The following is a 9596-nucleotide window of genomic DNA, read 5'->3' as shown; positions in this document are numbered from 1 at the left end:
CTAGCAAGTTTTCCGTCTTGCGAGGCATTCGTCTTGCGGGGCACCACTGTATATGAGGAGAGTCTAAAAAGTTAGCAAGACGGGACTTGGGGGGGTCTCTAGTGACTGGCATTGCCCCTCAATGCAGCTGAAGGCATCTTGGTGACATTCCTATAGCGCACCATCAACCAAAGCCTCTGGGTGGTTTGCAAACTTCTAATTCAAAACATGCAAATAAATGCAATCAGAACCTTATAGCAATCTCAACACAATATAGAATACAAGCCAGCACACGACAGCGTTAAGTGCAATGTAAAACCAGTAAGGGGAAGTGATTGTCTCCCAATGGTCTTACGTGTCAAAAGGACCATAAGATCGGTGGCACCAGGTGAACCTCTCTAGGGTGTCTGCCGTGCAATAGGAGAAAGTGAGAGGCGGCCTCGTATGAAGGTCTTTGGGGCCAGGCAGGTATATTCAGGAGGCCACAATCCTTCAGATAACCTCACTGCAAGCTGCATAGGTTTTAAAGCGTGTTGGGGGAACCAGTGGCCCTCCAGCTGCAGGTAGGCTGACAACTCCCACCAGCCCCACCCAGAATGTCCAATGGTTTGGGACAATGGGAACGTCCAGCAATCCAGGTTTAAAGTTTAAGACAAACACTTTGAATTGGGCATGGAAAGGGACTGGAAGCTAGTGCAGATGACCAAGCGGTGGTGCGATGCCTGCCCAGGTCTGGACCAGCTGAAGTTTCCAGACTACGTAGAACAGGTATTTCTCCAACCAGGAGGTTACCAGAGCCTGGATAAGTCTCTCTCTGATCTGATAAGGCACTCTGAGTGTACACTGCTGGACCTAAGCATCCCCACCCCAAAATCGCACACCTCACAATTTTTCCAGTGTGCTGCAGCTGTGAAAAATACAAATGCCATGCTAATAATCATCTTTAGGAAAGCAACAAAATAAAATGCTAGTACAGTGGTACCTCGGGTTACATACGCTTCAGGTTACAGACACTGCTAACCCAGAAATAGTGCTTCAGGGATCAGTAAGTATGTCTGAACTCTTGTTGCCGGTTTGTGCACTAGCGCTGTCCTGCTTATCCATGGGTACAAATTCTAATGGATGAACTTAAAATGTGAGAGTTAAGTTGTTCTGGATATGACCCCTGCAACCATTCCAATCATGGTGGGACTCTGATTCACATGGATACATCCTTGGGTCACCCAGCTAACACCCTGTTAATGTTTTTCCATGTAAGTGGTGTCAGAGAGATCAAGGCCTTTTTGCATTGCCAAATGGATCGACCACAACATATATTTAACCCACAGCTTCCCCCAAATAATTCTGGGCACTGCCGTTGAAGTGTGCTGAGAGTTAGGAGGCCTCTATTCCCCTCCCAGAGCCACAATTACCAGGGTGACTTAATCTACTCTTCCCAGGGAACTCTAGGAATTACAACTCAGGGGAATAGAGTTCGCCTAACAACTCTTGGCACCCTTAACAAACTACATCTCCCAGAATTATTTGGGGGAGGCAGTGATTGTTTATAGTGGTATCATAGTGCTTTAAATATATGGTGTGGTAAAGGTAAAGGGACCCCTGACCATTAGGTCCAGTCGTGGCCGACTTTGGGGTTGTGGCACTCATCTCGCTTTATTGGCTGAGTGAGCCGGCGTACAGCTTCCAGGTCATGTGGCCAGCACGATTAAGCCGCTTCTGGCGAACCAGAGCAGCACACGGAAATGCCATTTACCTTCCCGCCGGAGTGGTACCTATTTATCTACTTGCACTTTGAAGTGCTTTCAAACTGCTTTGTTGGCAGGAGCAGGGACCGAGCAATGGGAGCTCACCCCGTCATAGGGATTCGACCGCCGACCTTCTGATCGGCAAGCCCTAGGCTCTGTGGTTTAGACCACAGCGCCACCCGCGTCCATATGGTGTGGATGTAGCCTAAATCAGCTAACCCAAGCAAATCAACACTCCCCCTGTGCCTGGGCCCCTTCCGCTGCTATTCTCCAGCAAGCTGGAAAAAATATATTGAGTTATGAATGGAGGTGTCCAGCTCTTCCTTTCCTCCTCCCCTTTCTCAGTGGCCCGGTCTCGTTCTCCATCAGAGTCCAGCCCCCTCTGCCTCCTTGGCTGGCGTGTCGGTTCGCTTCCAGACAGGAGGCACAGGTTTCCCTGGCGGTGGAAGGGACTCGTTCAGGAGTGGAGTTTCTGAAAAGCACAGGAAGGAATAATAGGCAGCAGGGGGAGAAGGCTTCTGGAGCCAAGAGGAATTAATTTGTGACGGCTATGGCTGGGTTCTCAGCCCTCGGATTACTTCTTCTTTCTCAGCTTTTGGCCTCCTCCTCAGCTCAGGTAAGGATTGTTCCTTCTGCCTTTTCGAAAGGACAGAGCTTCCCAGCTGCAGTTGAGCTCCATCTTCTGGAGCAATCATCCACATCTCCCAAAAAGAAAAGGACAGACCATATCACTTTTCCGTTATGTATAGATAGGTCTGTGAGGTTTCAGCCTGAAAGCAGCAAGACTTCTATCTGGGTTGGTGTGGTACTTCCCTGAGTAGCAATTAATCTTCAATGCTCACATTTTCGTTTGCACAGTCCAGATAGCAGAATACGAGAGCGGTCTTGGTCTTAGGAATCGGGCTGTGATTCGAAGAGTCTTTAGTGATTATGAAAACTGAGCTGTTATCTATATTATCTACCTCATCTATATGATTTTTGTAATGCTATTGTACGGTCCGTGTCATAAATCAACTTCATTAAACTTTACGTGTTTCTAAAACAAAGACACTTTTTTCCTCACTATAAGATATTAACACTAAGATGTTGGGGAGTTGACTTGGAGAGTAACCGTTTTGTTTAACATGAAAGAATCCAAGTTTCAGACAGAACAAAAACTCCAGTGTTCTGTATTTTCAGCCTTTTTGGAGGTGTGAGCTCCCCCCTCCTTTTCCCATCAGTTGATCTCCTCTGAACTAACTTTTAAGGGGGAAATAATAGCCTTATGGCAAATCCTTCATCCAGCAGAGGTCCCATTCCTAAAGAGCACCCTGCAAGGAATATTAATTACTGAATTATGGGGGAATTAAAAGGGATTCTTTTCTCTAAAGTTGCCAGTGAAGTTTGTCTGCAGCCGGGTTCAGGAATCTAGAGTCGTCCTGTCCCATCCGTGAGCAAACCTTGCTGTACAAAGAAAGCTTTGTTGACCAATGCCTGGTTGCAAGTTACTCTCTGGGGCCTTTTTTTCCACATAGAAAAGCATTTATAGCATTTCTCTCCCCCCCCCCAACCTTAGCACCAAACAGTGCGTGCATTCATTGAGTAGAATTTGACACAGCTCACAGAAATTGACTGCAGACCCCTATGTCTCCACCTTATAGACATATTATAAAGATGGCAATTTGCACACTGTTGTAATGTTAACTGTAATTCGCCAACACAACATTGGAAAGTGGTTCTGTAAAACTCAGTAGGGTTAAGATGTGCAATTAATGTAATTGGGAACCGTGCTTGCTAATCTTTTCTGCGCTATAAATTCTGTGCTGCAAAGGAAGAAGGGCTTTGACCCATTAGCCACTGGGGGGGGGGGGAGAGAAATCCTTTTGAATCTGCTGAGCCGCAAATTTGTCTGAAAGTTTAGAAATAGACAGCCAACAGGAACATACAGGTGAGAGATGGAAACCAATTGCGGGTCGGGGAATCTGTATTTCATAGGGATAGTGTTTAGGACAGGGATACGAGCTGTTTGTAGTTGCCTTTGTTTTTAATGATGGCTGATAAAATGTATTTTATAATATACACCATCCTGGTGTTGGCACTTAATGATGATGCATCTTTTAAACCAATTAAATAAAATGCCGAGGTTCAACTCCCCCCCACTCAGCTATGATGCCAATTGAGTTGTTCTGCATAAGTGATTGCCATAATAGTGGTGATTAGGATCAAGTGGAATGAAGCCGAGAACAGAAGATACAAGCAGTGCTGGATTTACGTATAAGCTAAACAAGCTATAGCTTAGGGCCCCACTCTCTTGGGGCCCCCCAAAAAACTTTAAAGGAAAAAAACCTTGGATGTACATTTCCAAGATATAAGATAAAAAACAATTACTTTGAAAAAATACATATTTTGTTACGTGCAAATGGCTTTGGATACCTATGAGGTCCATAAGTTACCATATAGCATATATTCAACACAAAAAAGCGACCATTTGTTGTTGGCAAAGGACAGCTGGATATATAAAGGGCCCCATTACCCTCAGTAGCTTAGGGCCTCATCAAACCGAAATCCGGCCCTGGATACAAGTGTGATAAATTATAGTTGTGGAATGGGGTCTCATTTCTGAAAGGGTGTCACTAAATGAAGGGTCTGGAATTGAATGTGTGCTTGTTTCAAAGTAACCACAAAAGCTAACCCCAGAAACAGGGTGAGGGGAAATTTGTGTAACATGTTTTAATGAAGGCTGGAGGTTTGTCTCCCTAGCATCTGAGCTGGTTAGGTCGCCACTCAAAGAGTTCCTTAGATGCCTGTCCCAAACAGAAGGGGATTTAGAAGACTCTGGTTGTTAAGAGATGTGAAGGCAATATAAAGTTAAGAAATGCATAAGAAGTGGTTAAAACGGTGGATCATCAGAGGTGCTGATGGAAGTCTAAAAAGATTGTATAAGTGACAAATTTTGTGGTACATTTTATAATTTATATGTTAAAATCAATAAAAATTATATATATATATATAAAAATAGAAGTCTCTGGTTGTCCATGAACTTCTTGATCTATTTCCTTACATTTCACCTGATGCAAAGCCTCACGTTTCTCCTGCTTCCCTTCCCAGAGGCCAGGACCACGAGGACCTCCAGGACCACGAGGACCTCCTGGAACATCTGGCAAAGATGGCATAGATGTAAGTATCTGAGCAGCCCGGGATTGGACCAAGCTTGAGGGAGAAGTGGGCGGAGCATTGGTGGGCCAACCTAATAGGCTGAGTAGGATTACTGATGGGTCAACCTCTAACCTGTCTGGCTTGAAGACTTGCTATTTATAGTGCAGAATGTGCCTCTTTCATCTCTCCTCCCTGAGAGAGTCTTAAGCAATCTTTCCTCCAGCCACAGAACATCTAGTTCGTCAAGAACATGGGCGAAAAATGACCACATCTTCTTGAACATTCTTCTGCTTCTTGCTGGGCAAAATGAAGCACCGAGATCACAGATTTGTAGGATTGGAAGGGACCGTGAGGGTCATCCAGTCCAACCCCTTACAAATGCATAAATCTTTTGCCCAACATGGGGCTTGAACCCACGCCCTGATAAATAATCCTTCATAGAATTAAACCTGAATATTACTTGCTAGGTTGAATTTTTGAGTGAATGCCTTGTTTCAATAAACAGGCGATGTCATATACCGTATTTTTCACCCCATAGGACGCACCGGCCCATAGGACGCATCAAGTTTTTTGGGGGGAAATAAAGGGAAAAAATTATTTCCCCCCAGGCGCTTGTGGGGCAGGCAGCGGGGAGAAGCGCTCTCCTCCCCCCCGCCTGCCTGGAGATCAGGTCCGGGAACAGCAGGGAGACGCAGCGTCTCCCTGCTGTCCCAGGAGTGGTGGGGCAGGCAGCGGGGAGAAGCGCTCTTCTCCCCCCCGCCTGCCTGGAGATCAGGTCCGGGAACAGCAGGGAGACGCAGCAGGGTTTTTGGAGAACCCAGCATGCACCACCACAAACAGCTTCTCGTTTCGCTGTTGCCTTGGGAGCATAAATGCTTTGGGCTGGGTCGGCATTACCGGGATCTAGTAAATGCTCCCACCGGAGGAAGAAAGGGGAAGGGTCTCCAGCTCATCGGCAGATCATCTGCCTGCCCTCAGAAGCTCCTGGCTTCAGTCCTTGCCATTTCAAAGTAGGGCTGGGAGAGAACTCTGCTAGAAACCCTGGAGAAGCTGCTGCTGCCAGCCAGTGTTGGCCATACTGAACTGGGTAGACCTAAGGCATAAGGCAAAAAAGCTGTATTCCCTTTGCAGGAAAAGGAGAAGGGCATTTTGCAGCCATTGCCTCTGCAGCCCCTGTTTCATATAAAGGTAAAGGACCCCTGATAGTTAAGTCCAGTCGTGGACGACTCTGGGGTTGTTGTGCTCATCTCACTTTACTGGCCGAGGGAGCCAACGTTTGTCCGCAGACAGTTTTTCAGGGTCATGTGGCCAGCATGACTAAGCTGCTTCTGGCGAAACCAGAGCAGCACACGGAAATTCCATTTACCTTCCTGCCAGAGCGGTACCTATTTATCTACTTGCACTGGCGTGCTTTCAAGCTGCTAGGTTGGCAGAAGCTGGGTCAGAGCAAAGGGAGCTCACCCCGTTGGGGGGATTCGAACCGCCAACCTTCCGATCAGCAAGCCCTAGACTCAGTGGTTTAGACCACAGCACCACCCGCGCCCCTCCCTGTTTCATAGAATCATATAATTGTAGAGCATAGCTGTCAACTGTTCCCTTTTTTTATAGGGAAATTCCCTTATTCCTAATAGGATTCCTTGCAAAAAAGGAAAAAGTTGACAGCTATGCTGTGGAGTCAGAAGGGGCCATTTAGCCCAATGCCCTGAAAGGCAGGAAACTCTTGCCCGACACTGTTCCATAGAGTCACTTGCCCTCCTGAGCAGATTTTCAGATGCAGTGAGCTTCAGACGGAAGGAGGAAACTGCCTTCCACTTCCGCCAGCAAAAGTGCCCTCTGAGCATTGTTCTGCTCACGTGAGCTGTGAACTAGGGGGCTGGACTACATCACCCTCAGGGGTCCCTTCCAACTCTACAAATCTATGATTCTAGGAATGTTTTGTACAATAAACCCTTCCCATCCCCACCTCCAAAAAAACACACACTGATATTCTTGTCATGATCTAACAAGGTAATTGCTTAGCTTAGCTCCTAAGAATAGAACAGCTGTCAAATGGGAATTGATTTAACTGACATTAAAAACTATAGTGTGTGTGTGTGTGTTTGGGGGGGTTTAATCCATTTTTTAAATGTATTTGACTTTTATGTGATCATATGATACAGATTTCATAGAAATAAACAAGCTTGCGAAAAGGGATTTTTGCTGAGCACCCTTAAATATAATTATTAGCAGCTGATTGATTAATTCTGACTCCCCCCCCCCTCAAAAAAATGTTTTTCTTCTTGTCTGTTCTATGGAGGATCAGGAAGGGGGATTCAGAGGACTGGGAACCACAGGGTAGCCACTTTTAAAAGATGTTAAATGTCAGCATGTGGTGAGTTGGTTGGTACTTAAGCCTCAGGCCAAGTCGCTGAACCTAACATACCCCTCTGCCAGAGCTCAGCACCTGCAGACAGTCCTGGGTTCAATCCCCAAGCAGGGCTGGGAGTTTCTCTGGCTTGAAACCCTGCAGAGCTGCTACCAGTCTGTATAGACAGTACTAAGCCAGATTGCCCAAACGCCCGACGCCCGGGCTAGCTAACTCCAGGCTTAATTGCATGATCAGAAGTCAGCAGGTGACCACCAACGTCACATGCAAAAGATTCCTGTGTTGTTGGGGGTTGGACTAGATGACCCTCAGAGATCCCTTCTGACTCTGTGATTATTTGCTGAAGGCAAAATGCTGAATCCAGTTCAGGGTGAGGGCATTTGACATGATGTGCCCAAAATTGACATTAGGGCCAAACCTATTTATTAGGCGGATGTGTCACAAAACAGCATGCAAGCTTTTCAGCTCAACAGAATTCTTCATGGGGGCAAGCAAAGCAAGGAGGGAAACTTGCCAATGAGAGGAATATATTATTGGCAAAACCTATTTGGTATTTCGCAACTTTCTGACTAGTTGCAGGACCTTGGCCGGACCTAGCAGAGTAAACGCAGAGTTCACAAAAGCAATTGGCAACTTGGCTGCAGACAGGATAGATGAAGCAGGAACCAGGAACTTGTAGTTAGGTGTTTATTATATACAGTGGACTATTTACAGGAACGGAACACTGATCTTTTGCTAGCTCTCTCTGATACAACTCACAACTCCTACACTGACACAGAACTCTGAACACTGAACTCCTGAACTAACACATTTCAGTTAGTAGGCCATTAATTGTCACTCCCTTGAGAGAGCTTGACCAATCAGGGAGCGGTCTCCATGTCTCTGTTATCACCAGGCAGACTTACTCCTTCAGATTGCCTTCTGGCTGTCTGCCAAACCTTAACTGACTCTGTGTGAGTAGCTGCACACACACAGTTTCCCAACTTATATTCTCTGAACGAACATTCCCAGCCATTAGTGAGTAAAGCTACCTGGTGTGGATCTTGTTTTAACCTAAAATTAATCTCCAGCTTTATTAATATGGACACAGCTTAGTTTCCCCCCTTTCCTGTTTTCCACCTACCAAGGAACCTGTTTTAGGCCAAAGGGTCAAGACAGACTTGGGCTATTAGGTGGATTTTTATATTTTCAAAAATGAGGGGGCTGATCATTTGCATGCTCCTCCTTGCTGGCGGTCCCAGGTGCAACCTGCAACCTGCACAGCACCTTGCAGAGTAGCCTCATTTCGATGTGTACTCCTCCACTGCCCCCCCCCCGAGACAGAAGGATGCTAGCCAAGCAACCAACCTGCACCCCCCCCCCGCGCTCTCTTTGCTTTATGATATGGGAGCAGTCAAGGAAGAACAGGTTTTAAAACGCTGCCACCTAAGGGTGAGAAATCAGATGTCCACACACATTGATGATCTTGCCAACCTCTGAGATCCAGGAAGATCTTTTTTTAAATTTTTTTTTTAAAATTATTATAAATTTTATTAGTATTTTCCCCACAACAACAACAACACATTTTTTTGAAAAAATAACAATACAGTGGTACCTCGGGTTACATACGCTTCAGGTTACAGACTCCGCTAACCCAGAAATAGTACCTTCAGGATGAGAACAGAAATCGTGCTGTGGCGGCGCGGCAGCAGCAGGAGGCCCCATTAGCTAAAGTGGTGCTTCAGGTTAAGAACAGTTTCAGGTTAAGTACGGACCTCCGGAACGAATTAAGTACTAAACCTGAGGTACCACTGTACGCAAAACACAAAAAACGACATTCAAAAAAACAAAACAAAAAACCCAAATCCATATCTTACAAGTTAATATTATAAACACTAAAAAGAAAAACAAACATTGACTTCCACCAATCCCACAGCACCTCCCTTACCTCTCATTGTGTCTTCCTGTTTTCCTTATCATCTCTATCCTAGCATCCAGATATAAATCCCTCTTTCTTATCCTTTCACTTCACAAGGTTATTCCAGACTCAGCCAGATTTCTGTCCTCGAACCTTGGCTTTTAAGGTATTCATTTAGACACTCCCATTCCTTTTTCACTTTTTGTCTTATTATATCTGTCAATTTGGCTAATTCTAAATATTCTGAAAGCTTACATAACCACTCTCCCCTAGTGGGTAACTGATTTCCTTTCCAATACTTAGCCACCAGGATTCTTGCTGCAAATGTCGCGAATAGGAAAAATTTAGTTTTGTCTTTTGGAATATCATCATTTAAAATTCCTAAAAAGAGGTTGCAGAATCTCCTCCACTGGAGATTTTTCAGCAGAGGTTGGAAGGCCATCTGTCATGGATGCTTTAATCCCTGCATTGCATG

At 45.6% G+C, this 9596-nt stretch overlaps 1 protein-coding gene across 2 annotated transcripts in view; it reads left to right on the top strand.

Moving 5' to 3' along the window:
• Positions 1 to 1075: 1075 nt before the first annotated feature.
• The window catches only part of COL9A3 (collagen type IX alpha 3 chain), a 69864-nt gene continuing 61343 nt past the window's right edge, over positions 1076 to 9596 (top strand). Inside the window, exons 1-3 of one of the 2 annotated variants that reach the window (XM_081196204.1) lie at positions 1076 to 1232; positions 2094 to 2340; positions 4812 to 4880. In XM_081196204.1, the coding sequence (XP_081052330.1) occupies positions 2275 to 2340; positions 4812 to 4880 (135 nt within the window). In that variant the 5' untranslated portion in view covers positions 1076 to 1232; positions 2094 to 2274. Of the gene's footprint in view, positions 1233 to 1990; positions 2341 to 4811; positions 4881 to 9596 lie in introns of those variants that run through there. The other variant, XM_081196203.1, reaches the window with a different exon arrangement.

The sequence above is a fragment of the Podarcis bocagei genome, assembly GCF_964188305.1.
Source record: "Podarcis bocagei genome assembly, chromosome: 5".
Lineage (NCBI taxonomy): Eukaryota > Metazoa > Chordata > Lepidosauria > Squamata > Lacertidae > Podarcis > Podarcis bocagei.
Note: the sequence above shows the minus strand (reverse complement) of the source record. Positions and strands in the feature narration are given on the sequence as shown.